Source organism: Guyanagaster necrorhizus, assembly GCF_019112545.1.
Source record: "Guyanagaster necrorhizus MCA 3950 unplaced genomic scaffold BT62scaffold_2, whole genome shotgun sequence".
Lineage (NCBI taxonomy): Eukaryota > Fungi > Basidiomycota > Agaricomycetes > Agaricales > Physalacriaceae > Guyanagaster > Guyanagaster necrorhizus.
The window spans coordinates 2269780-2296035 of NW_025064881.1; the positions used below are offsets into that span (position 1 = coordinate 2269780).

General features: G+C 47.9%; 13 protein-coding genes across 13 annotated transcripts; 9 read left to right on the forward strand and 4 right to left on the reverse strand.

The window, feature by feature from the left end:
- The first annotated feature begins 5 nt into the window (after nt 1-5).
- Nucleotides 6-2689, forward strand: BT62DRAFT_926521 (para-aminobenzoate synthase). The gene is made up of 3 exons (XM_043185056.1): nt 6-312; nt 368-2214; nt 2273-2689. Exons 1-3 carry the CDS (start codon nt 254-256, stop codon nt 2560-2562), a joined length of 2196 nt encoding a protein of 731 aa, XP_043045811.1. The 5' UTR covers nt 6-253; the 3' UTR covers nt 2563-2689.
- A 103-nt stretch (nt 2690-2792) lies between these two features.
- BT62DRAFT_1000056 (uncharacterized protein) lies at nt 2793-3340 on the forward strand (the record flags this gene model as incomplete). The annotated part of the gene is made up of 2 exons (XM_043176606.1): nt 2793-3049; nt 3106-3340. 2 exons carry the CDS (start codon nt 2793-2795, stop codon nt 3338-3340), a joined length of 492 nt encoding a protein of 163 aa, XP_043045812.1.
- BT62DRAFT_926523 (pre-mRNA splicing factor) lies at nt 3111-5694 on the reverse strand. The gene is made up of 8 exons (XM_043185057.1): nt 5512-5694; nt 4643-5458; nt 4331-4594; nt 4076-4286; nt 3757-4025; nt 3658-3702; nt 3483-3602; nt 3111-3433 (listed from the first exon to the last, which is right to left on the reverse strand). Exons 1-7 carry the CDS (start codon nt 5671-5673, stop codon nt 3597-3599), a joined length of 1773 nt encoding a protein of 590 aa, XP_043045813.1. The 5' UTR covers nt 5674-5694; the 3' UTR covers nt 3111-3433; nt 3483-3596.
- A 439-nt stretch (nt 5695-6133) lies between these two features.
- BT62DRAFT_1000058 (uncharacterized protein) lies at nt 6134-7427 on the forward strand (the record flags this gene model as incomplete). The annotated part of the gene is made up of 7 exons (XM_043176607.1): nt 6134-6150; nt 6355-6411; nt 6478-6585; nt 6653-6883; nt 6937-7039; nt 7095-7178; nt 7230-7427. 7 exons carry the CDS (start codon nt 6134-6136, stop codon nt 7425-7427), a joined length of 798 nt encoding a protein of 265 aa, XP_043045814.1.
- Nucleotides 7428-7557: 130 nt separating this feature from the next.
- BT62DRAFT_990574 (Clavaminate synthase-like protein) lies at nt 7558-9027 on the reverse strand (the record flags this gene model as incomplete). The annotated part of the gene is made up of 5 exons (XM_043190239.1): nt 8872-9027; nt 8382-8818; nt 8248-8325; nt 7643-8197; nt 7558-7588 (listed from the first exon to the last, which is right to left on the reverse strand). The coding sequence occupies exons 1-5, from the start codon at nt 8950-8952 to the stop codon at nt 7558-7560; spliced, it is 1182 nt and encodes a 393-aa protein (XP_043045815.1). The 5' UTR covers nt 8953-9027.
- On the forward strand, nt 8878-10251 carry BT62DRAFT_941436 (uncharacterized protein). Its single transcript, XM_043187792.1, has 6 exons — nt 8878-9139; nt 9188-9269; nt 9327-9422; nt 9488-9576; nt 9636-9783; nt 9843-10251. Exons 1-6 carry the CDS (start codon nt 9131-9133, stop codon nt 9953-9955), a joined length of 537 nt encoding a protein of 178 aa, XP_043045816.1. The 5' UTR covers nt 8878-9130; the 3' UTR covers nt 9956-10251.
- Nucleotides 10126-10852, reverse strand: BT62DRAFT_960371 (Hydroxyisourate hydrolase). Its single transcript, XM_043188549.1, has 4 exons — nt 10741-10852; nt 10569-10680; nt 10353-10512; nt 10126-10301 (listed from the first exon to the last, which is right to left on the reverse strand). Exons 1-4 carry the CDS (start codon nt 10766-10768, stop codon nt 10212-10214), a joined length of 390 nt encoding a protein of 129 aa, XP_043045817.1. The 5' UTR covers nt 10769-10852; the 3' UTR covers nt 10126-10211.
- A 77-nt stretch (nt 10853-10929) lies between these two features.
- BT62DRAFT_990576 (Nop52-domain-containing protein) lies at nt 10930-12207 on the forward strand. The gene is made up of 5 exons (XM_043190240.1): nt 10930-11001; nt 11049-11159; nt 11207-11363; nt 11413-11544; nt 11600-12207. Exons 1-5 carry the CDS (start codon nt 10941-10943, stop codon nt 12090-12092), a joined length of 954 nt encoding a protein of 317 aa, XP_043045818.1. The 5' UTR covers nt 10930-10940; the 3' UTR covers nt 12093-12207.
- A 269-nt stretch (nt 12208-12476) lies between these two features.
- BT62DRAFT_1071472 (uncharacterized protein) lies at nt 12477-14762 on the forward strand. Its single transcript, XM_043178759.1, has 5 exons — nt 12477-13212; nt 13267-13423; nt 13484-14199; nt 14251-14362; nt 14413-14762. The coding sequence occupies exons 1-5, from the start codon at nt 12583-12585 to the stop codon at nt 14625-14627; spliced, it is 1830 nt and encodes a 609-aa protein (XP_043045819.1). The 5' UTR covers nt 12477-12582; the 3' UTR covers nt 14628-14762.
- Nucleotides 14763-14836: 74 nt separating this feature from the next.
- Nucleotides 14837-16896, forward strand: BT62DRAFT_882214 (uncharacterized protein; the record flags this gene model as incomplete). Its single annotated transcript, XM_043182696.1, has 3 exons — nt 14837-14954; nt 15006-15939; nt 15990-16896. 3 exons carry the CDS (start codon nt 14837-14839, stop codon nt 16894-16896), a joined length of 1959 nt encoding a protein of 652 aa, XP_043045820.1.
- Nucleotides 16897-17412: 516 nt separating this feature from the next.
- Nucleotides 17413-19572, forward strand: BT62DRAFT_977870 (DUF1741-domain-containing protein; the record flags this gene model as incomplete). The annotated part of the gene is made up of 12 exons (XM_043189305.1): nt 17413-17460; nt 17510-17558; nt 17616-17728; nt 17788-17978; nt 18031-18168; nt 18220-18514; nt 18570-18688; nt 18745-18806; nt 18856-18965; nt 19014-19091; nt 19150-19418; nt 19476-19572. 12 exons carry the CDS (start codon nt 17413-17415, stop codon nt 19570-19572), a joined length of 1569 nt encoding a protein of 522 aa, XP_043045821.1.
- A 167-nt stretch (nt 19573-19739) lies between these two features.
- BT62DRAFT_926528 (glycine dehydrogenase) lies at nt 19740-23841 on the forward strand. The gene is made up of 14 exons (XM_043185058.1): nt 19740-20405; nt 20462-21125; nt 21172-21860; nt 21918-22097; nt 22152-22271; nt 22325-22372; nt 22423-22468; nt 22524-22614; nt 22660-22689; nt 22743-23186; nt 23240-23371; nt 23424-23509; nt 23562-23584; nt 23640-23841. Exons 1-14 carry the CDS (start codon nt 20004-20006, stop codon nt 23673-23675), a joined length of 2991 nt encoding a protein of 996 aa, XP_043045822.1. The 5' UTR covers nt 19740-20003; the 3' UTR covers nt 23676-23841.
- On the reverse strand, nt 23744-26222 carry BT62DRAFT_1071475 (uncharacterized protein). Its single transcript, XM_043178760.1, has 2 exons — nt 26169-26222; nt 23744-26108 (listed from the first exon to the last, which is right to left on the reverse strand). Exon 2 carries the CDS (start codon nt 26086-26088, stop codon nt 23827-23829), a length of 2262 nt encoding a protein of 753 aa, XP_043045823.1. The 5' UTR covers nt 26089-26108; nt 26169-26222; the 3' UTR covers nt 23744-23826.
- Nucleotides 26223-26256: the final 34 nt, after the last annotated feature.

Here is a 26256-nt window from a genome sequence, read left to right on the forward strand (position 1 = left end):
GGGCAGATTTGCTTCTTACCTCCATGTCTGCCGCTCTGACTCGATAAAAATGTTAAAGAACCAAAACACAGTCGATATCATTCCATCCTGATACACACTCTCTTGCCGTATCACGTCCCTTCTCTGTTAGCTAGGATCCCCTTTGATACCCTGGACGTGCATCGCCAAAACTTTCTCCATCTCTTTCTATTTCACATACGCTACTCGACATACAGCTAAAAATTCATTTTAATCGCCTCTACCCGCCGTCTAAATGACTTTCGATCCTCCAAGGCTATTGCTCATAGACTCCTACGATTCATTTACTTTCAAGTACGCCCGTCATTTGCCTTATGTGATCGCCATTTCACATCTTTCCGCTCTCAAGTCTAGCATCTTTATTTCGACGATCTATTCCAGGATGTTGCATCCACATCCTGAAGAACGATAGACTTTCGATATCTGATTTGTTGCCCCATCTGAGGCACTTTTCAGCCATCGTCGTAGGGCCTGGGCCTGGTTCGCCGGACAATACTGAGGACATTGGGCTCGTCAGGGATCTGTGGAACGTTTCCGAGCAGTATATGCTGCCTATATTTGGCGTTTGCCTCGGCCTCCAAAGCCTCGCACTCGCTGATGGTGCAGAGCTGCATCGCCTGCCAATCGTAAAACATGGTCAGATATCGCATGTCGTGCACACTGGCCATAGTTTGTTCGAAGGTGTGGGCCGTGTGGAAGCTGTGAGATATCACTCTTTGCATGTCACTTTGCTACCAGGCGGCTCTATAGAGCCTCTGGCATGGGCGGACGATGAGCCGGAGAACGGAAGAATCGTCATGGCTATTGAGCACAGAACCTGGCCTTTTTGGGCAGTTCAATATCATCCGGAATCCGCTTGCACTGCCGGTGGTGGACCAGAGGTTGTCGCAAACTTTTGGCGTTTAGCGCAACAATGGACTCATAAACATGGAAGGAAAACGAGTCCTTGGTGTGAGAGCGCCCGTCGTGTCTTCGGACCCTCTTGGCCCCACGCTTCCCCCCTACACCAATCGCTTCGCTATTCTTTCCCGCCCGCTTTGTCTGTGAATACCATTGTTGTCGATGCACCCACGATATCCGTGACGAACATCTGTGACATCCTTGGAGCAAACGACGAACAGCAGCCTTTCGTTCTCTTGGACTCTGCAGCTCGTCCAGGTCGATTTTCAATCATAGCCTCCATGCTGCCCACGAGCCTTCAGATTACTTACAACGTTGATGATCCCTTCGTTGGTTTGGCGCGCGGAACTGCAGTTACATACGAGAAACTTGGAGATCATAACATATGGTCATGGCTTGCAAGTTTTATGTACACTCGAAAGGCAGGGGGTGGTAGACCTGAGATTCCTTTCTGGGGTGGACTGATAGGGCTTTTGAGCTATGAAGTTGGTGTTTGTTCCCTGGGAGTCGCTCCGCGATCTAGGAATGACCCCAACCGCAAACACCCTCATCCTGATGTCAACTTTGCTTTCATTGAAAGGAGCATCGTCGTGGACAACTTGACTGGAAAAATATATGTTCAGTCTATCATCCCCAACGACGACACTTGGCTGGTCGAAACATCAGTGTTAGTGCAAGAGCAACCGGATGCTGTCCACCAGGAATGCTTACCTTTACACGACCAGGAGACCGTTTCTCATGCCACGGTAATCCTCCCAGACAAGGATCGGTACATCTCCAATATCAAACAGGCTATGGATCATTTGTTCCGTGGCAACTCATACGAGCTCTGCCTCACTGCCCATACACGGATTCAAACGTCCTCGAAGTCTTCTTGGAACCGTTACAAAACACTTCGCCGAACCAACCCTGCTCCCCATTCTGCCTTCCTACGTTTATCTCCAACAACCTTCCTATCGTCTTCCCCCGAACGTTTCCTATCCTTTTCTCGTCCGCCAGATGCCATCTACCAATTGAGGCCGATTAAGGGTACGATACGGAAAGGCCCTGACGTCGATCGTGCGTATGCGGAAAGAGCCCTCGCTGGGAGCCCTAAGGAGGTCGCAGAAAACCTGATGATCGTGGACCTCATCAGGCATGATCTTCACAGCGTGGTTGGCGAGGGTGTCACTGTGCAGCAGTTTTGCGCCGTAGAGGAATACGAAACTGTCTGGCAGCTTGTCAGCGTGATTGAAGGCCAATCGTCTTCAGAAAAATCAAGCGGGTGGGATGTTTTAAGGAGCAGTTTACCACCTGGTAGGTCTTTTCGATATTTCCAGTGGTCTCACCTCTGATTTCTAGTTCAATTCGTCAGGTAGCATGACTGGGGCTCCGAAGAAGCGAAGTGTGGAGATCTTGCAAGATCTCGAGGAATCAGACCGAAGTCTGTATTCTGGGGTATTCGGATACTGGTGTGTAGGAGGTGGCGGTGACTGGGCGGTGACGATACGAAGCGCATTCCGACATGATGATCCTAACGTTCAACCCGCTGACGAGAAATGGGTAGTCGGAGCTGGCGGTGCTATAACCGCTCTTTCCGATCCTGAGTCAGAGTGGGATGAGATGGTTATCAAACTTCAGAGTGTTTTGAGAACCTTTGATTGAAGATGGTGTTCATCTTCTGATACTTAATACTGAATACTGACTTTATTATGAGCATCAGACTTACTTAATTACCGCTTATAGATGAGTGTTTGCATAGCACATTGTATCCATACTTTGAATTCAACTTCATGGATTGATCATCTAGGTTCTAGGCTCTGACGTTAAATAACAGGACTTGAGTTGAAATAGACATTGAAACCTTTGATCGGTTTACAACCATCAACGACACTATGCTCTCGAATCTCAACGCGACATCTGCACGATTGAAAGCCCGCTGGAAGCTACCGCCAGATACATCAGATATCTCGTCATTTGGCGGCTCGGTATCATTGTCCAGCCCTCGATGTTCGGCAGCTGCACGTGGCGAGAAAGCATTCATAGCCTGTGGTAGCAGTAAACAATCAAGGAAAACTAGTGTTCACCTTACAGACGCCTGGACGACTCACTGCGAAATGACCGAATCGATTGTATCATCCAACCCACCACCGTACGTAAACATTCCGTTCATTCAAGTTGGTCGCCATTTTCTCATTCCTACCCTAGTTATGACATGTCGGAGGACATCCCTGGAGTCGGGTTGGGGTCCTCGACGCCCAACCATGGTTCTGCTTCTTCGTCCCCAGGCCTCCTACCAAATCCTGCCCCAATTGTACCGAGTTGGTATTCACAAGCTTTTCACTGGGCCTCGATGTTCAGCTTCATTGACTGCGGTCCGGAATACCGCTATCATTCAAGGATTTGTCTTTTCACTGGGTCTTTTCTATTACTCAACATATAATGCAATGCACCATTCTAGGTGCTGCATATAGACACACTTCAGGTGCAGTTGAGCCGAAGTTTGGAAAATCATGTGCTAGAAGGCACTCTTAGGCTACCGGGCTCAACGAAGTAAGAGTACGTTAAATGAAATCGGACCTTACCTGTAGTAGCCCTCCTCTGCAACCACAAAATTCAATACACAATACAAGCGACCCTGATTTCTGTAAAAATATATCGTCACGCATTACACAGTAATAGATCAATATCGACAGGGTTCAATCCTATGATGCTACATGTCAGTAAACGTATACAAGGTTGCAAGATGATACCACACACCCAGAGCTTGATGTTGCCGTCCCAAGAACCCGTCAAAACCTTCGACTGTGTAACTTTTTGTGAGCGCGCGGCTATAACAGTTAGACAATGGAAACGTACGGTCTCATGAGGAAGCCATTCATGGGTAATGACCACTTTGTTGTGGGCTTTCAATCTTGACTTGATACGACCGGTCTTCCAATCCCAGAACACAACATTTCCTTCACCATCCCCACTGCTTATCCACTTTCCATCAGGAGAGAAACCCACTTGACACGCGTAACCTGCAACAGAATGTCCCGCGAAACGTTTTTTGCGGTTTTGCCGGAAGTTATCGGTGCTGTAGATGAGAATCTGGTTGTCGAGAGATTGTGCGGCGAAATATTTATCTGGACAAGTTTTAGCACAGGCTGAAAAAAAAAAAAGCACCATAACATACTTGAAGGATGAAGTGTAACGGCGGGCATGGAATGCATATGCGGTTCAGCAATGTACTTAATCACCACTGGTATATCAAAGTCCCAGGCCCTGATAGTCTTGTCGTCCGAGGTCGTCACGAACCTCCGGTTCTCATCAACAAAAGTGATTGTATTCACTGGGCCCAGATGTTGATCGTACTCCTGGGTAATCTCCCCGGAGTTGATATCATACTGGAAGACATCAGTAACGTTGAACCAACACAACACCAGCATACCTGGATGATTTTTTTGTCCGACATGCCTGCGAGGAATATGTTCTGCTTGTCTTCATCCGGGTGAAACTTGACGACATAGGGTATTTTGCCGTTGCTGAAGCGCTTTATGCACTGTCCGGTCTCCGTATCCCACAACTTCATCTGGCGGTCATAACTACAAGATAGAAAGCGTCGACCGTCATTTGAGAACGAAACGTCCTTGACGTGCTTTGTATGGCCATGAAATGTCCGTAAACAATTTTGTGTTGTGTAGAGATCCCAAAGCTTTAGGCCAGTTAATGACGATTACCTACACACAGATGGATTGCGCACTTTGATTTTTGTATCCATGGATCCGCTCAAGAACATATGGCCAGTTTGAGGGAAAAGACGGAGCACTGAAACGCCTTGATTGTGGCCGGTAAATGTGTGCACACATACCTTGGGAATGAAGCAATCCTGAGAGCCTGCCTCAGCTGTGAGTTGAGGCGCGTCTGCAAGAGGTGGCGACATGTATGTGCGGCCTTGGTAGTCCGTCATAGACTTGCCGTGGAAAACGGAATACTCTTGACCATGACCGCCCCGCTTGTTCTTGACCTTCTTAATTTTGGTCGGCTCTTCCTCCTCCTCCTTCTCCTCCTCCTCCCCCTCTTCCGGCTCTCCTTTACCATCCTCCGGAGCCTCAACACCAGCAAGGAATGTACTCTCCGGTTCCTCGCCTTCCCAATCGGCCCAAGGCCCAACGTATGCCCCATCACCCTCCACGATCTCCAAATCACCCTTCTGCTTTCGCTTCCGCTTCAATTCATTCCTTTGGCTCTTGGATGTCCGTAGGGAATCAATGGTTGCAAAACCATTAGCTTGAGCTTTGTCTATTGAACCTAGGAGCGCGGGAGCGTTGGGATCTATAGAAGGGTTGGCAGAATAGCCCAGAATTGAGTGTGTTAGATGCTGAGAGCGAAAAGCATGTTCCGTCATTGACTGTTCCTCAACATGTCCCGCGAGAGCATTTTGGTTGATGAATCGGTTCCTATCGCCAAACGGATTGTCCGGACCTTGAATCGGTAAAGTCATGTCGTTGAACGGAATATTTACATTCATTTGCGTGTCTGTTGGTCGCGTGATAAGTGACGTCTGGTGTAGTGGATCCTAGGGTGAAATATTGAGATGATTGAACGATTACTGCTGAGCAAAAACGTTACTTCTGACAAGACGTGAGGTGCGGCCTGGGTCACAAGTGACGTCCGAGGGGGCTCGCTTGTCCGCATTTTTTTCGCGGAAGGTATCGAAGAAAGACTAAAGACATCTTTTGAGATGTCGATGTCGTCGTCCTCTCCGGAGGAATAGCCTTGGACCAGAGACATGGTAGCAGGCAAGAGAAAGTGTGACCGTGATTGTAACGAGCGGTCCGTTCTTCTTCTTTCCCGTTGTCGCGCCACGCGCTCCTCTCCAACACTTCCTGATGCCGACCTACACTTGTACGATCCATACGACCTAGGAACGTAGCCATTCGGCAGACCGCCAGGGTGAGTGCCATCGCCTGACCATAGTTCGCTACGAACTTAATCGTTCCACGGGTTCTCTAGCTATGTGACTGCCGGAACACCAACGACAAATACTGTCTACTCATTCTCGCCCATTGGTGATAATGCGATGCTCTCAGTACCCTCACCTAACGCTCCAGACACAGGACCGAAATATCATATCTCAGTTCGATCGAATTGCTTCATTCTATCTGTATTATATATCACCAGTACGTTTGTGTGTGTTCTCCCGAATGTCTGGACGGTGTTTGAACTTCACGTAGCCATACGCTGAGGCGCGATGGTTGGCGATTTTGAGTATGTTTTAAATGTTGCACCTCGATTACTTCTGCTAGAATGATTGTTAAAATAACCATCTCCTTTTTATAATATTTTGTTGCAACATCGTAACAGCATATACATCGTGTATTTTAGCTGTTGAATCGTAATTTATAAGTGGCCTTCTGCAGTCGCACTGCCTTTGGGGGTAGAGGCAGTGAGCCCTGACCGTGACATTGACAGTGCCACAACGCTTGACCCTAACCAGGCGTACGTTTCAATGATTCTGCCATCCCCCATGTGCGCCCCATTTTCAAAGCTCTGATAAGCATGTTGTCTTACTGACACTCTCGTCGTATACCGTAGTAGTGAAACGTCCAAAGTAGGTTTCCAGATCGGCGTTCCTAAACCACTCCCGCGCCCGCCGATCCACCCCAACATTCAATATGGATCTACGTCTCCCGTCCCTCCAAAGTGGGTCATGCACAATTGTATTTATGAACTAATAATGACCTTTGCACCCCCAAATCGGTATTAGTAGATACTTCATTACGCCACGCCCTACAGACACCATCACGTACAACTTCGCACCCACACGGTCACCTTTGGATCCAAATTCTATGCTGCTGTACCCACCACCGGACATCAGCGTCGACCAAGGGGCACGGACACCCTACCATATATGCGTTAATATGAATTGTTTCACGCCTTCCTCTCACATCACCACCATCAGAAAATCATCTTCTGAAGGTGAGTTTGTCGGGGATTTTGAGTCGGTGATTTTCCTTGCTTGTGGAAGATTATCATCTCAAACACGACTTCTAGGATTGGTCCAAGTAATGCAAGGATATCGAACACCGTGTGTTTAAGAGGACATGAATGCTCGATAAATGAAGTACTATCGTCTTCATCCCGGCTGTTTCATAGCGTGAGCAAATAGAGTACTTGTTATAAACAAGTATTCATGGTGACTTTTCTCCCAGAATTGGACATGGAAAACTGTCGATGAACATGATGCACCCGTGACTCTTTACTGGGATGACAATAATGGCGGAAGTGCCATAACTGTAAGATGCCACCTCCCTTGCAAGAAACACATTGTTAAAGCCCGCGTACAGTGCTTTCGTTCTAAGGACAGGACATTGGCCAACCTCCTCGCAAAATTTACGCCACGCAATCAGATGCGAAAGCATGGGAGGCCGATTCAGTACCCAAAGCTTGAGGTGACTCCCGACGGGCATGATTGCTTCGAAGATATCCTCTTCTCCGCTTTGATTATCGAACGTATGCGAACTGACCCACCTGGTAAGAGTTAGTTACGTGATACACGCATTAGACTTTCTTTTTATTTTCACTCATATCGCTGCTTTTCTGGTATCTGTCTCACTATGCCATATTACATTGTATTCTAGTACATCTGATGAAAATTTCACTTCTTTACGCATCTCAGGCCATGAGGGCTATATCTTTTAGCTCACTAAGAATATTAGGTGATCAGTGCCACGGAAAGACATAATACACAGATGCTTACTTCTGGACCTGCTGGCCAACTTTCATGGGTTCGTAAACTGTGTCTTCTCCATTGTCCTTCCCCAGACTGATGTAAGCAGCCCGAATCGCTCTTGAGTGCTCTGCCAAAGTAGGAATGGGCTCCAGATCATAATCAGAAGAGAGATGCCAGAAGAAAGTAGATGAGATTCGAATCAAAGGTCGTGAGGGGTGTTCTCTTTTGCGCTGCTCGATGACCTCCAATACCCGTGTCAAGGTGATCGACAACATATAGTAGTTAAACAGAATGCATACCGCGATAGTTTTATCATTAACGACGACTTCATGGTAACCCGCCTTGATTAGACCACCACTGATGTGCTCTAATTGCTTCCCAGCCTGAACAAGTAAGTAGTTTCCTTCTGGAATTTGGACTGCGATACGTCTGCCGGTATTCCGAGCCCATATATGTAAGCCAGGATATCTCGAACGACCGTGGATTGTCAAAAAGTTGAGATCAGTATGAAAACCAGCGAGAATGGTATTTTGCTCTCCGTATTTGACAAGATCCGAAGCGGTGGGCGCTAGAATATGTGGTCTTCCGGAGAGATCGGAACTCAGAAGGCAGACGGACGAAAATGCTCTTACCCGTATCTCCCTGCTTCGCGGAACGTCTCTGCACGTAGACCAAGTCCGATGGATGCCATGTCAGCTAGGTTCTCCACTCTATGGAGAATGCTAGTAAGTGGCTGGAAAACACGAGGCGGAAGTGAGAGCCTTACGCGCGTTTCATAGACATCCCCCACTTTTCCATGGTTGGCAGCCAGCGTTCCTTGATATGTTCGGCCTGGGGGACAACATTAGGAGCATTGAGACAGGGAAACTGCGTCTGATACGGCGGCGGCGTAACTCCCATCTTCCAAAAGAAGCGACACTTTGGATCTGAATTATGAGCACTGATATCCACCGGTCTCTGTGAGCGCTCTAATCGTTCTATAACACGCAGGCAACTCGTATCCACTGCACATTTCGGTTTTTCCGTGAGCTCAAGGGTAACGCCGACTTGATAGCTGAGCTCGGGCCTCTCGTCCTTCTTGAGAATGTCTTCAGATTGTGCAAAATAATCCTCTAACAGGTCGAGAAAGGTGATGTTGTCCTCCTCCGATACACGCGAGTCGCGTAGAAGCAGAGCACCATGGACAATCAGAGCATTCGCTACCTGAATCAAAGAAATGAGAGAAGAACATCATGAAACCAATCCCTCTGGCTTACTTTCTTGCATTCTTCAACCACTACCTCCGTATCCCTAGATTGGGAGAGAAAGAGGTCTAGATCTATTATAGGCAGGTCCATCGAGGCGGGACAGCAAAGAAGGTATTTGTTTGGATCCAGGAGAGTGTTCCAGTGTGTTCCACGCGAAGCTAGTGGCTGTGTCAACTTGGATAACAAGGCCAATTCCAGGATCGACTCTCCGACCGACCACCACTACTCTGACTCACGCTACTACCTACATCCACGCCGCCCTACCACGATGATCAAGGTTTTATTTCGCTCTCTTCAGGATATGTGCCGCTGACTCATCTGTTAGATATGGAGTATGAAGAAGAACGAGGATGCAGCGGCCAAGAAAAAGCCTAAGGTCAGCGCTGCCCAAATACGAGTGCAGAAAGGTGCGTTCGTACACCTTGTGTATGGATTGGCTATTGATGACCATTTCTCCCTTTTAGACTTGACAGAGCTCGACCTTCCCGCTACCATGCAAACAAATTTCCCTGATCCCGCTGATCTCCTCAATTTCATACTCACCATTACCCCAGACGAAGGTATGTTCAACGTGTTCGCATAGCCGTGGTATTCTTGCATGAGGCGTTGATCATCGTGCATCCAGGCATGTACAAGGGTGGCGCTTTTGTATTCTCCTTCGCCATCAACTCTAATTATCCTCACGATCCACCAAAAGTGAAGTGTACTCAGACGGTAAGCTGTTCATTACCTTTCCTTCCAACTGAAACGTTGGTTGATCCATGCCATCGCAGATATACCACCCTAACGTTGATCTCGAGGGCAATGTCTGTCTCAACATTCTTCGAGAGGATTGGAAGCCGGTTCTTAACCTGAACTCGGTTATGGTTGGTCTGCAGTATCTTTTTTTGGAGCCGAACGCAGATGATCCTCTGAACAAGGGTATGCAAATACCCGCCTCTACTTATTCTTAATCTAATCCCTTTACTACTCTTCATCAGAGGCTGCGGTAGAGATGAGTAAAGCCCGAGACCAATTTTTGAGCAATGTCAAGTCATCGATGCGTGGTGCCAACATCAAGGGCGTACAATATGCCAACGTACTTGTGCGATAATTGCTAATTATCCCCATCATGTATCACTTCAGTTCCTTTCTCACCTGTCTGTCACTCGCGTGTTTCTGCACATCTTAGTACATACATCTACTCCAGTCATTCCGCATCATTTTTCTGTGTTACCTTTGCATTTCCTAGGTGTGATCATTAGACACAAGGGCGTAGATATCTTTTCCGACCTTTTGGAACTGATTCATTGTGGCTAGCCTAGTAATACAGTACATTTATTCATGAATCGACATTGGGCTCAGCACGCTCAGCTGCCGCGGTATGTTGTAAAGGAGTAAGGGCTAATGAGAAGAGGAATGTGATAATGTTCTGCAGGATTTTCGAGATTGAATGTTATCTAGAGGATGATATCTGATTAGACGGAACACTCAAAGGGCGAACGTCGCACCTCGACCCATGGGTAAAAGCATTTCTGTCCTTTGCTCTCGAAATAATCCTTGATCCTGAAAATTACCTTGTATGACCCGGCAATGAGTAGACGTCTCGTTTCTTCTGAGATCTCCAAGGGCGGAAGAAGGTCTGGACATCTCCCGTCCGAGTTGGTTACACTGGCAGATTCACAGCGTTAGAGGTGTCCGTCGCATTGGATGATTGCTCGACGAACCCTTTTGCCAAAGGAGTAAAGATGTCTGGATCGCCTTCTGATTCACCGGGTTCATAGCGCTGCAGCCTAACCTCCACATTCGGAACAGGCTTTCCTGAAGACGAATCGAGAACTGTTAAAAGAGGTGGATGAATTGATACCAGTGCTCCTAAGGACAGGGAAAAACGCAGACTATGGCAAGTGATAGGAGATCTTGACATCAATATCGAGGTTCAACAGTATAACAGAGGCGTTTCGTCCGTCAAAATGGAGCCCAAGAGAGCGATGGTTGATTAGATTAAAACTTGCCGGTGGAGCTGACGGAACTCCCGGTCCGGAGAAATGTGATGTCACTGTCTTGTGATCGGAAATTGAATTTTTTATTGAACCACCATGGCGGCGTCTTCAACGTCGTTACCTGTGCCTCCCCTCGGTAAATATCTCGCATCGACAGGTGAGATATATCCGTTATTTGATTACATATGCTGACACGAAGAGTAGACAAAAAAGTCCGCGACAAAGCGATCAAGACCCTATCCGTCTTCCTCTCTGATTCTGAAGATACTCTGCCGCCGCCAGAGTTGGCCAAATTGTGGAAAGGAATCTTTTATTGTGAGTCAAGGGTGGTGTGGCATGATAATTTGGCTTAAATCTTCCAGGCTTCTGGATGTCTGACAAGCCCTTGATTCAACAAGCTCTTGCGACTGAACTTGCAGAACTTGTGTTGACGATTACGTCAACATCATCTTCGCTTGCGTTTCTAAGTGGTTTTTGGGAGACGACAGTTCGAGAATGGAACCGTATTGATCGACTTAGGTCAGTGGATCAAGGAATGTTTGTTTTTATTGGACTGAGGAAATTCTAGGCTCGACAAGTATTATATGCTTGTGAGAAAGTTCGTAAATGCAGCCTTCAGACTGCTCATGCGGGCAGGATGGGACAAAGATGCGTGCAATCAATACAATACGATATTGACACGAGAAGGCGGTCCCCTATGGTATGTACACACTCCATTTAGAGATTGTCTAGTACTTATATTTTCTCTTCCTAAGCCCATCTGATATCAAAGTACCCATCAGCCTAACATACCACCTTTCTGACGTGTACATTGAAGAGCTCGATAAAGCGATCGCAAGCCTCGATTCATCGTCTTCTGTGCCACCAGCCCCACTTGATACTCTTCTTTCACCCTTCCTCACCGTCGCGGCCCAGACGCCGTCGGGGGCCACATATAAACGTATCAAATCGGCGCTTCTGGATCCACTATTATCAGCGCTTCTATCCACAACTAACTCGGATGAGCCGCACCAGTCTAAACGCATACGTCTGGAATCCAAGGGTCCCGAGCCCTATCCTCATCTCACAGCGAATGCTTGCATGATTCCGGAAGACCGTGGTCGGATGGATGGGTCGATGTTGCGGAAGAAACTGCTTAGGCGTATATTTGACGTGGCCAGTGATTCAGGTGCTCGAGGATCTAATCGACGAAAGATGTACGAGATATGGAAAGGCGAGGAAGGGGTTTCTGATGACGACAGTAGCTGAGTTGATTGCAAGTTAAATCTTCTAACGTATTCGGGACATGACTCAGCCTCCTCGTGTGATTGTTGATGGGGCCGATTCTGGTCCTTTGAATAAAATACCATTTCCGCTGTTGTCGTCGAAGTGATCATACGTTGCTGAAGTCTATCTTGCGGGAACTTGGAACTCATCGGAAGTCTATGTTTACTCTGATATTCAGTACATTGTTGCTGAAACGGTGTATTTGGCAGCTCCAAGAAGTACTTATTAGCTACTCAGGGTGCTTTTAAATGACATTGCAATGCACAGGGGACATGTTTCTGGACGAGTATTGACGTCGCGGGATGAGGAATGGTTAAATTACAGTCACATGTCCGGAAAATAGTTCCACTCAGTTGCACTTTTCCTTGGTCCGGAAAATCTTCCCTAAGTTATAACTTATCACGGAAGAGTTCAGGGCATCTTAATGCCGGCACGAGACCCATTCTTCACCCCAGCCATCTAGAGCCAACTCATGGTGGAACCAAATTCTTCCCTTCCTCTGGACGTTTTCATCCACATTTTATCCCACCTCCCCCCCTCTCCGAAGCGTGGATGCCATGATCCTATTTACGCGTTCGTTGGCTTCCTTGAAGCAAGCACTCTGCTGCGAGAAGCTGCTAAGGTTCCCTCACTCTGGGAACCTCACTATCGTGTTCGATATACCCACTGTGATGAGCAAGCTGAAGCTCGTCGCCTATCCACGCTCAATGGGGATTGGAGGCTGTTGTACGTGGCCAGGCGTCGGCTGGATAGCAAGGCGCTTCGATGCTTGGACGAAATAATTCGTCAGAGAAACGGACAACTCGAGCATGCCAAAAGTATTTTCGAACTATCTTTTGACATCTGGGATGTTATGCAGACAGAGGCGGAACAGCCAGTCCCCGAGCCGTTCCGGCGGACGAATGAATATCCCTCTGTGGATATAACCCATATAGCACCCAACGCGCTCACTCGGAGATACTGGGCTCGTTCTATAATGGAATCTATCTCAAGGTCTTATGCCATTGATCTATGGACCCGTTCTCAACGGGGTGATGAATCTGTGTCGTTTGTAGAGTCATTCTCCGCGTTATCCTGCTTTATGGGTAAGTCACCAAGACAGGTACGTATTTCGTCTTCCAGTTATGATCGTGCGGTTTAATTTTTATGGATACAGATGTCCGAAATCTTCCTTCCTTTGATGGATCGATGCCGCGCTTATCTCTCGGGACGCGGTTGTGTCCTTGATCCTGATGACGGTAGATACGATCTGGCCGAGTTGTGTATCAGCATCTGTAGCTTCATGAGAAGTGAAGGATTCGACGCCGTTGATCGTTAGTCGTCTCATTTTTTGCCGGTATTGTAACATACTCATGTGTTGTTCTACGGAAAAGCCGAGAATTTTCATTCGCTGCTGAACATTTTGCCTCATGCGTATCTAACATGTAACAAAAAGACAATACCCATATCTTTGGTCCACATTTTTGTTGCTATCTCTCGTGATTTGGGGGTGCACGCGTCTCCTGTCGACTTTCCAGCTCGCGTCCTGGTGCATGTCTCTACTCCGGATCCCCTAACCGATGATTTTTATGTCGATGTGTTTGGCTCGAGCACCAAACCCATCCTCACTCTTCGCGAGGATATCACCGCGCTCTTAATTCAACATGGAATTCCTCCACAGTCGATGGTACAATACATCTCTCCCTGTACGGGCTCTTCGATGTTGCTCCGCACGAGTCGCAATATTCTATCATCAGTCCACGGGGACCATCGGTCGTCTAGTGGACTGGCGCAAACTTCACTCTACATCGCCTTCTGTATTTATCTTCTCATGACGTCACGGGAACAATTTGCGGCAAGGGTGACTATGTATGTTGGTCTACTGGACTGCGTCACCGTAATACCAAAGACACTGGTGCCATTGTTTCTGGAGAAAAGTACGGCTCGAGAAACGCTGGAAGACAAATGCCGGACCACGATCCAACGCCACAGAACTATGACCACTGTTAAACTGCGCTCCTCTCCAGAAAACACCAGCGTGTTTTATTTCGTTGGGATGGTATTCCGCCACCGTGCACGAAAGTATATTTGTTGTATATATGGCTGGGATGTGAGTCCATCCGATTGATAATCCAACTGACGTTGCTCATTGTTTTCGAAGAACACCTGCAAACAGGATGAAAACTGGATTAAAGAGATGAATATTGACAGCCTTCCCCGAGGGAGGAACCAGCCGTTTTACATGTGCTTCTCACAGGATGGCTTAGAGAGATGTAAGGTACTAATGTGTCTGTGTTGTCCATTCAACTTACTAGGTGCATAGATGTCTCCGAAGACAACATTGAACCAACACTCACAACGACCGGAATGGTCATGGAAATCTTTGCCAGCGCTCAAAACTTTCCCGTTTATTTTTCTGACGTTGTTGCTACGTCAGGCGATCGGGTGAGGCTAGTTCCCAGCCCTGAGGTAGTGCAGTCATATCCAGAAGATGAAATTGCAGCGCGACACTGGTTGGAAGAGCGCTCATCAGGCTGAGCATTATTTTATAGATTGCACCCAGTTTTCTGTCATGATTTATCATCTGCTGTGAATTCCCGGTGGCGAGGGCCTTAGTCCAATGTCTTGGTCGATATCTCAAATTTCACGGAGAGAAATGATTATATAACATAGTAATAGATGGTATTTCAAATTCGAGGCCAAGGCGCGTGATGTCCGGGGATTGCTTCATCTTCTCTCGGTTTCTGATGTCGACATCATACGCAAGCAACCGATCTACACCAGTCCCTTCGTTTTATCGTCCATCATATGCAGCTGTTCAAAGCCCTATGCAACGAGCTCCCATTGTAACCGATGATTACGAACGTACGCGTCCTATTTCACTCAGGCTAGGCGTTCTGTTTATAGCTACTTTAGGATGGTATACAGAGCAAGTACCCAATAACCGAATGGCTCTCTCCCTTCAGTCCGGCATTGAAGGGGAAATAGGCTGGGCGCTGGATCGGCTTTGCCGTCTGTGTCATAATGAACAATTTCAGTTGAAAGTGATCCCTGGAATAATCGACGGACTGTTCATATGGCCAGAATGGTACGTTTCAGAGGGTCACAATCTTTTCAACAGCAACAACACTCTCTTCGCCGTTTCGCGCGACACGGAGGCAAAGCGCAGGCATGCCATCGAATCCTTGTTCGTCCTCCGAAATTGCGCTTTGCACGAGCAGGATTGTCAAGAACTCGTTCATCATTCCCATTCTCTACCGTTCATATATGGCGCGTTGAACAACCTGGATCCTCAGGCTGACGATAATACCGAGTTCCTCCTTCACGCTACCGATTTTCTTCATTCAATTTCAGCTCATTACACCGCCCCAGCATCGGTCGTTTCTATAACCAAGATGGTTCTGTCTCCGCTCGGAGTAATAGCATCGACCTCATCCAATCGACCGTCCATTATTATAGCTTTGACAGCGTTGAGCCAGCTTATAGAGAACCCGCACACCGCTACTCTTCTATCTCCTGACTCGCCCGCCTTGGTGGCTTCGCTTAGATTCTTGCCACTTTTCATGGACAAGCCACTGGTGGAGACCTGCCTGAACTATCTGTACGCTCATCTATCACACTATGCGATGGCGAAGGCATTTTTGCTCCACCCAGATATGCCCAGCATCCTTCGCATCCTCATCAACCTTCTCATCCAGGAACAGGTTGAGGAAACTGTTACTATGGATATCACAGGGGCAGTTCGAACCGTTCCTTCTCAAGCCTTCGTGACAACCCAGGATCACGATCTTTCTCAGGATGAACTTGAGCAATTACTCCCTCTCCCGGAGCCCGAGAGATGTTATGAATGGTTCGTGCACCGTCTCATCTGAAGCCATCCAGTCCTGATATCACTGCCAGGATGAAGACGATGTTCATCGGGAAACCGGATGGTGAACTGACACAAGTCGATTTTTGGAATCTGTACAAAGATGTTTTTGCCCCTCATCAAGACAAGTATCCACTTCTTGTGGCCTCCGATGTCATCAAGAACGTGAATCTTGTATTTCCAGAAGCGCAAGCTATGGTCCTACAGGATCCAGTCCAAAGATTCGTTGTACGAGGCGTCGACAGGCGTAAAGACACCTTACTTGCGGAAAAACTAAAATGCCAATGGAATCGAGGACAATGCGCAACGCCGCCTCTTGGCTCTTTAAACGACCTTTACGAACACCTTCTTGATCATTTAAAGAGTACAGAGAGTTCCAAGTGTCCGTGTTTGTGGTCTTCGTGTCACAATCCTCCGGTCCCGAAAGCCTCTCTTCGTTCGCATGTCCTAACTCATCTTTCGCAAAAATATACTTCGGAGCGACATCCATCCCAAAGTGATACTATAACCCTGTCTGTAGGGACTACGTCTTCCACTTACCCAACGGGCAACCCAATCATGCGAGCACCCCCTCCACCTCGTAGTACGACGATCAGCTATCGGAGACCACTTGTGGACCCTCCTTCCAGTTCTCTTACGGCATTATTGTGCATTCGCATCCTCTTCAGAACGTCATTTGCGTCGGCCGAGGAAGCCCCTCGTATAGATGAGGAGCACTTTGGTTTCCCGGGAATCGTTGAAGAAGTCGTCGAAGATATTGAAGACGTGGTTATCGCCAACAGAGCTTCAAAAGACCGCGAGAAAGAAGGGGAACGGCGGGGCAGGAGGGCTTTCATCAATGTTCGACAGCTCATGGAGTGTGTGCGGATAAGGGATGAGAACCTTATGGGATGGATCATAGAAATGGCAACCGTAGATACAGAACCTGGTGTACAATAAGTTTGATCAGCGGGCTCGGGGATTAGGCGGATATATGCGTGACTTGATCACCACCATTGCTCTCGTGGACCCGTACAGTGTACCAACTCTCATTATGAACTCCCGTCAACGAAATGGTTCCATCCCTCGCTCGAAATTTGTGTCTATATACTCTCAGCTTCTTCAAGGCATACCTATTGCAATCATCAGCCCCAATGAGGACCCTCGTCAATTCATATCAAGTCTCTTGATACTCGATGTCAACCGCTATTATCTCGAGGCGGAACTCCGAGCGATACCACGAGATGTGTGTTTTGGACCTCTGAAGGTTGTGCAGTCGGTCCATCATCTATGCTTTCTGACTTGGACTGATACCTATTTATCCAGTAGAGGTCTCTTAACGATCTGTTCTCATCCTATTTGTATCACGTTCAAAATAGTGCATCTTTGGACGACCTCAAGACTAGCCATGCTTTAGAAACGCTCTGTATCTTCACAAAATGCTTACTGGCCAAGGGGTTCAGTGGCTGGGAAGTCATGGAGGTGTTTGCGGGGGGAGTTGGGAACAGTGACGCCTTTTTCATGGTGTGCTGGACTTCTTTGTTCTGATTATTGGGCGCTAATGCTTGAATAGAATCTGGTAGCAATCGTCGATGATTCTTTGGCGAATACCAACTATTCTGGTGAGTCCACCTGTAGTATTGTGTTGAGCACTCAATTTCAATTCCTGAAAATCCAAGCCACGATTCGTCACCAGATTCTTCAGCTGGGTCTAACATTCATGTGCGGTATATCTCAGCTTAGCCCGGGCGCCTACTTTCTTCGTCGCAATCTGTTTCCGTCTATCGTTGCTGTTCGTAGCTCAACTAAGTGAACTAATGGTCTGTACTGACTCTGTGCAACCCCTGGCAGTTTATTAAAGGATCCGATACCGAACAATACACCTTCGAGGCAGTGCTATTCCTGGCTCTTTTGGCAGATTTTCACAAGTCGGATGCTGCGAGGCTTAATCCGTACCTGTCGCAAATCAAAGAGACAAAGGACATAGATTTGATGAAGAAAATTTGTCGGGCAGCCGACTTCACGCTTACTGCTTCAATAAAGTATGGGTCTCGCGGCTCAAATCATCGGATTCTGGAACTGAGAAATTTCTAGCCGATATCAAGAGATCTCTGATGACGATGTTTCTCCGGCTCTAACATCAACCTTCAGCACTCTCATAGCATCGTTACAACCCCATCGCGCCCTGGCCTCTACACCAGTTGATCCCCCTCGTGAATTATTCAAGAACCAGTATATGTTTTTCTCTCTATGTCATTGATCTGAAGATAATTATTTCAACAGGCCAATGGAAGCGACAATTATTCTATTACCGCTGTATGAATTTCTTCGAGGGAACGTACTGTTCTCGTCGGTGTTTTTAACCTCCAACGAGCCTGACCGCACAGTGTCCTCTCCGTCATCAACTCTGCTGGCTCTGTCGTCTTATCTATTGACTCATGCCACCTCGACCTCACAGCCGCGCTCTGTGGCTTATGCAAATTTGTGCATCAACTGTCTTCTTGCTCTCGTAGAAACCGACGCCGTCTTGGTGGCGTTCTCAAAGCCCAATGATCAACGAATACGCTTGTGTCGGCAGGTCAATCCACAATCTTTCTTTCGTATACTTTCCTTGTCATTGTGGGTTTTTATAGAGGCTACCCTTATTACCTGTACCTCGTCCAGGACGTCCGCCGTTGTGCGCTTTACTTGACTGCTGTGTTCTGTGGCTACGACACAATCTTCACATGCGATTAGAAGTGCACCTATATACGTACGATACTTCTAGAACCCGCACGCTTAACGCTCATTTTCGATGGTAACGTTCAGGCGTTGTATCTGGGTCTGCCATAGAGTGGTCTTCTACTTGCAGAAAGGTCGTGTACGTCTAGGCAAGCATTCTAGTATCTTTTCCCAGAGATTATCCTCACAGAGTGACAGAATACGCATGGAAGGAGTTTTGGTCTGTTATCCTGGGGCTCTTACATTTTCTGGCTACCAAACTGGACAATTTAGTCACCACAGGTGGCGTGGAACAGCTGATACGAGAGGTGCGACACAGACTTGAGCTCTATGGAATGTCTTCACACTCTTTGTAGACTATTTCTCTTCTCAGCCTTTGTCTTTCCAAGTGTGAGACATTTTTGCCTACGCCTGAAGCAGTGCATGATTTTGTCGTAAGTTTATGTTCATATCTAGTGGCCTTTGACGTCGCAAACTTATCTCAGATGATAGTACGAGCTCGTTCGCGCTGCCTCTGATCTACAAAGTCAAGCTGTATTACTGAAACGGCTTGCTGGTCCCGAATCCAAAGCCAGGCGATACTCTCTCGTCCAACAACCCACCGATTTGTTAATGAAAATCATCACTATCACACAATTTTATGCGCAAAAGGTCACTCAATCTCAGGCCCGGACGGCCAAAGACGCACTGCGTGCTGTTTCGCGAGAAATTGAGGCTAACGGCCTGTATGGACTAACAGACACTCGTGAACCCGAACCTCCGTCAGTGCATGATCCGTCTGATCTGTAACATATTCTCTTACACTTCATTCAATTCAGTCACCGATCAGAAGACGTTCTATCATTTTCGCGATACGCCTGCATGGATGGTGTGGCGCTGATGATGATGGCTGAGTGGGAGTTTCCGGCAAAATAGGCTAGGCGGCGGCGGAGTCCCGAGCAAGGGGTTGTCGCTTTGTAAGCGACTCGGAAACATCACAGCCACTATGACAGCTATATTTGTATAGAATACATCTTATTTGGGAAGCCTTGAGAAAAAATTTTTGTTGATGAAGAAGTAAGAGCTGGACCGGGTGCAACAAACTTGCTGGTCTGTTATGTCCGATACTTTGCAAGTGCTCAACGATGTTTGCCCTTTTGCCCTTTTGCCCTTGCCGCCAGTCCGCCCATTCGCGTTATTTCACCTGATGAATTTAAAAGTAAAAGCCCTTATCTCGAGCTGTCGATAAGCCTGTTGACTCGGTGAATGGCTCGGTGAATCTGCTTTAATTACATATCTCTCTGATTTTGGCTTCGCTGCTTTTTTTTTCCTCCTCCTTCGCGTCTTGGGCCCTATCCTCAAGGACCATGGCGTTTGCTCGCTGTGCCCTTGGGTTCCATCGGCCTGCCCTGGCAGTCCCCTGCTGTCGCTCAGTCCATGGCGTTCGCAATCTTGCGACTGCCAGACAATTCGATCTTCTTGCTCCATTAGACACCTTTCAGGAGAGACATATCGGTCCCAATGAGCATCAAGTCTCTCAAATGCTCTCTCGAGTCGGCTATGATTCTATGGACGCGTTCATAGCCGATACCGTCCCTCCTAAAATTCGCGTTTCGACTGCTGATATCAGTAACAGGACTATTCCATCCTTCAGTGAATCAGAATTGCATGCGCGCGCTAAGGCGTTGGCAGGACAGAACGTTGCGTTCAAGAGTTACATAGGGATGGGGTATCACTCTGCTGTTGTTCCTCCGGTCATTCTGCGTAACGTACGACGCTTCTAGTGACTTGACGTTACTTCGGAACTGACACACGGCGTACACAGGTAATGGAAAATCCTCAGTGGTACACCCCCTACACACCGTATCAACCTGAGATCGCTCAGGGACGTCTAGAATCTCTGGTCAATTACCAGACAATGATCATGTCTCTCACTTCAATGGATATCGCCAACGCCTCACTTCTTGATGAAGCAACAGCCGCAGCGGAAGGCATGGTTATGGCTTTTGTTTCCTCTGGACACAAGAAACGCACTTTCCTAGTCGACTCCGGCGTTTTACCTCAAACCATCTCGGTGCTGAGGACGCGTGCCAAAGGCTTCGGTATCAAGGTGCTTGTTGAGGATGCGACCGTAGCCATCAAGCATCAGAGCCTGCAATCAGATCTGTGTGGTGTCCTGGTTCAGTATCCCGACGTGGATGGGAACATCAAAGATTTCGGAGGACTTGCAGTAACTGCGCATTCGTCTGATGCTCTCGTCGCCTGTGCTACCGATCTGTTGGCATTAACCATGTTGAAGCCACCAGGCGAATGGGGAGCTGATATCGTCTTTGGAAACTCGGCACGATTCGGTGTTCCTTCAGGATATGGAGGTCCTCATGCCGCATTCTTTGCTGTAACGGACAAGCTCAAACGGAAGATGCCTGGTCGCTTGATTGGCCGTAGTCGAGATGCCGCAGGTAGACCTGCTTACAGGCTTGCATTGCAGAGTAAGTCACATTTCATGTTCGGTCTATTATATTTTGATTTTCATAGCCCGTGAACAACATATTCGACGCGAACGGGCGACAAGTAATGTCTGTACCAGCCAAGCCCTGCTGGCTAACATGGCAGCAATGTATGCTGTGTACCACGGTCCAGTCGGTTTACAACGTATCGCAAACAAGGTCCATGTTACCGCGCAAATTTTCAAGTCCTCGGTCGAAAGTCTCGGATACAAGCTGTCAAACTCTACCTTCTTTGACACGATCACTTTGGACGTATCAGTGGCCGGTGGCGCTCAAACGGTGCATGACATTGCGAAAAGCGCGAGGGTCAACCTTCGTAGCATCGATGATCACCATGTTGGTGTTACATTCGACGAAAGCGTTACGCAAGCGGATTTGGAGGCTCTTGTAGCAATATTTGCCTCCGCCGTCAAGTCATCAGGCCAGCTGATTCTACCGTCTGAGGGATCGCCTATTCCCTCGTATCTGCAGCGTACTTCTGATTATCTTCGCCATCCAGTTTTCAACAAACACCATTCCGAGACTGAGATGCTCCGTTACATGAATCATCTAGTCTCCAAGGACCTTGGTCTCGTTCATTCCATGATCCCCCTCGGGAGTTGTACAATGAAGCTTAATAGTACCAGCAGCATGATTCCTTTGACATGGCCAGAGTTCAGTGCCGTGCACCCCTTCGCCCCCCATGACCAGGTGGAGGGATATCTGAGTATCATCAAGGTGAGCAGTACCGTACCCTGTATGAACTTATAACAAACGGGCTCATTTTCAAATCAGGAACTCGAAGACGATCTGTGCAAGATAACAGGCTTCCATGCTGCCTCCTTGCAGCCAAACTCGGGTGCAGCTGGAGAGTATGCAGGACTCTGCGTGATTAGGACTTACCATGAGTCTCGAGGAGAAGGACATCGCGACATCTGTCTGATTCCTCTAAGTGCCCATGGAACGAATCCGGCAGTAAGTATTTGGTAAATGTTACTGGTTCGAATACGTTTCATACCAACATTGTAGTCGGCAGTCATGGCTGGGCTCAAGGTCGTTCCCGTTAAGGCCCTATCGGATGGTAGCTTGGACTTGGAAGACCTTACAGCCAAGGCCGAAAAGCACAAGGATAATCTTGCTGCATTTATGGTACGCCGTGATTGTCATTTCTAACGAAATTAACCTCTGACACAACTATCAAGATCACATATCCTTCAACGTTCGGGGTTTTCGAAGACGGCGTTCAAGATGTGTGTATCTCTAGCCCAGAAATAGCGCATCCCAACTGACAGCGATTCAGGCTTGCAAAATCATCCACGACAATGGTGGTCAAGTATATCTGGATGGTGCGTTTGTTTAAAAGAATATTGCTAAGAATGTCACATTTAGATGTGAATCCAGGTGCTAATCTTAACGCTCAAATTGGTCTGACCAACCCTGCTACCTGTGGGGGAGATGTATGTCACATGAATCTTCACAAGACATTTGCGATGTGAGTTTGTGCCTTGGCCAGTATTTGTATTAGCTCATTTCGTAGTCCCCATGGCGGAGGAGGTCCTGGAGTTGGGTACGGTATTCTCTTAGGGTCTAATCCCTTGTGGCTGACAATGCTTCCTTTAGACCCATCTGTGTCGCCGAACACCTCTCTCCTTTCCTTCCCTCTCACAGATCCCTACCCCAGACAGCCGATTCCAGAGCCATCGAAGCAGTCTCAGCGGCACCTTTTGGCAGTGCCTCCATTCACCTCATTTCCTGGGCTTACATCAAAATGCTCGGTGGTCGAGGGCTTGTCGATTCCTCTAAAGTGGCGCTACTGAATGCAAACTACATGGCCAGCCGCTTATCGGAGCACTACAATGTTCGGTACACGAACAAACATGGTCGCGTCGCTCACGAGCTCTTGATTGATCTCGCAGAGTTCGATAAGTCTGCGGGATTGAAAGTCACCGACTTCGCCAAACGGCTGCAAGATTATGGCTTCCATCCTCCCACTTGCTCTTGGCCCACGTCCACATGCATGTTGATTGAGCCCACCGAATCAGAGCCTTTGGAAGAGATAGATAGGTCTGTCCGGCAGTGAGGAGCTCTTCTAGTTGCACTCTGATATACTATTCCAGGTTCTGCGATGCTATGATACAGATACGTCGAGAAGCAGAAGATGTCGTAACGGGAAACCAACCCCGAGACAATAACGTTCTTAAGAACGCACCTCATCCTGTTTCTGTACTTGCTGAGGAAGAGTGGAGCAGGTCAGCTAGCTTCCTTTCTTCAAGAGTCATCACTGATCATGATACTCGTCAGACCTTACTCTCGCCGAACGGCAGTATACCCCCTTGCTTGGCTTTCAGAGAAGAAGTTCTGGCCGACAGCGTCGCGCATTGACGATGGTGAGTCAATTGTTACATATAACTACAATCATGGCCCACTTATCAACAACAGCCTACGGTGACCTCAACCTTATTGTGAGCGGCCTGATTCATCCAAATATGAACCGGATTTGCTAACCGGATTTTATAGTGCGACTGTCCATCTGTACAGGAAGTTGCTTCGTAATGATCGTTTGTCAAATGTTTTCTACTCGAGCTTTCTATTCTTCTAGATGGCTCACTTGAGCCTAGAGTGTTGGTCAACCGAACCTCTCATAGACATTTGTACAATATTAATGGTACCATCATACATTTTGCAGTATATCCATAATAATATGTCACATCGAACCTGCTTCTTTTAGGTCCACGGGAAGCTTCGCCCAAACTTGAGGCAAATGGCGTTCTATGCGTACCATTACCTCTTTTGCTAAACCACTCTTTTCTGTGTAAGTCAGCAATGTCCGAACTGTCATCTCATCAGGTTGCACACCCCTCCAAGTCATCTCTAAACACACAGTCTTCACCGCTTCATTGACTTGGGTGGTGCGACACAGACACTCGATCCATGAATCCCAATTCTCCTTGGTGAGAGTGTAGCCCCCTTCATTTAACCGTGCATAAACATGTCTCGCCGCAGACAAGTCGTGGGACAGACCGCACGAGCCCAATATAATATTGACGCTCTCATGATCATACTTTCCTGAGAGGAAGATCTGCTCCCAAACACGGTACACGTCGTGATGGCGCTGCACACGCCGGTATGTGTCCATGAGCAGGTTCCACAACGGAGCCTCCGGCGAAAATGATTCGAGAACGAGAAGGTCATGTATACGGCGGACAGTGTCACAATATTTGTCGACAAACTCAGAGGAAGGGCTTTGTTTCTCCATCCGGAGGGCGATCTCGTTGAAATGACCCAACAACATGGTATAAACAGATGGGTTTATGCATTGTCCAGAGCGTTTCATATCGCCAACAATTGCGAAAACCTTCTCGAGAGATGGGACATGCAATCCGCTTCGATAAGAGAGCGCGCAGAATGCATCCATAACTTTGACGAAACCGAGGCCCTGTACTGTGTGCTTCAGGTCTTCATAGATTTCGTATGCCTCTGCTTCATCGGAAGCACTCCGTATGCGAATTGAAATGACATCTTGGCCCATGCCATTGAGAGAAATGTCTCTGGCGCCCATGTCCGTCAAGAGGATATTAGTGATCTCGAGGGCTTTCGTTAAATTAGGATTTAGGGAAAGACCGCTCAACATGGATTGATAGATAGCGACATCAGGACCTATGTTTGGAGTAGTGAAATTGCCTGCCTCATTCGCAGCAGTAAGATCTTGGTATAGCGCAAAAGCTTGATCCAATGAATCTTCCGTACCGACTAAACAGAATGCCTTGATCAACGGGCCCAAAAGAGACAAGGTGGGCGTAATCCCAGCTTCTCTGCTGTCCCTATAAATGGCCAATGCGTGGGGGAGTCTGCCTCGCCGAGCGTTTTTTGACGTGAGCATAGACCAGTGGACGGCAGTCGCTTGGATCCCAGTCGCTTCCTGAGCCTTCATGAGATCCTCGGTAGTCGTGGACCCTCGCAACAGAGCTTTCAGAACATCCGGGGTTCCCACTGCTCCATCTTTCTCCAGGTCCCTGAACAACGCAAGAGCTCCGTTTACGCCTGTTCGGTATGACTCCCTTGACAGACTATCTAGCCATCTAGAATCCCTGATTTGGTCGGGGGTGATCAAAGTCATCGGGACAGACTCTCTATAGGTCTGCAAAATCTGGTCGGCAAGTTTCATCAGCCCTCGATCTGCGTATGCCTCGTACAGAAGGTCTGCAATCTGCTGATTCAGAGGCAGATAGTCTTCGCTCATCTCCTGAATCAACGTCTCGAAGATTGTAGGAGGGAGCACCAGATTCGGTTTCGACCAGAGGTACCGTATGAGAATTGTGTAGGTGTCGTGGGTTGGCTGACAGCCAGTGTCACGCATGGCTTTAACCACTGATTTCATGAATTTGAGAGAGACCTGGGGCGAAGTCGACGTTATACACGACTCTAGAAGTAGATGGTATTGGTCGACAGTGGGATGCAGCTGACCGGGCTTGGCCAACATGGTTTTCAGCCACAGAAGCGCGCTAAACATGTTTCCATTTTTTATGAGACCGCGTATAATGGTGACGTGGATTTCGGGGGACGGATTCAGGAGAAAAACGATGGGCAGGTCCTTCAGAATCTGTTCGATACACTTGAGGTCGGATCCCTGTCCCGACGTTGCAAGGGTTCCGACCATGTCATGAATATGTTCAACGTATGACGCAGGTGCTTTTGTGATGGTAGGTTTGGGATTATTGGACAAGGACCACCGCACCTGGGAAGCTACGCTGGGGTAGTAGGCAAGAATATCGTCGCGTTTGTTTCGCGACTCGTTCAATGACCTGGAAAACCCTTCAATCCTGTCCCTCGCAAAATCATCGTGCGCCTGTTTGTATGCAGAATCGGCTACGTCACTATGGACAAATCTCTTTTCAGTCCAGTGTGGTCTTGGAACGCGAACGCGAACAACGCCCCCAGCTCGAAGCAAAGAGGTGCGCAGGGACATTCATGCGGGATATCGACAGCCTAGAGAAAGGGGTCATTGTCACCGTACTGCTCAAGGAGCTCAACAAAGTGATATCGCACCGTGGACACAGGTCGACAATTCGAGTCCGCAGGTCGACACCAAAAGCGAATGCGTGAGAAAAGGCACCTCATTCCTCCACGACCACAT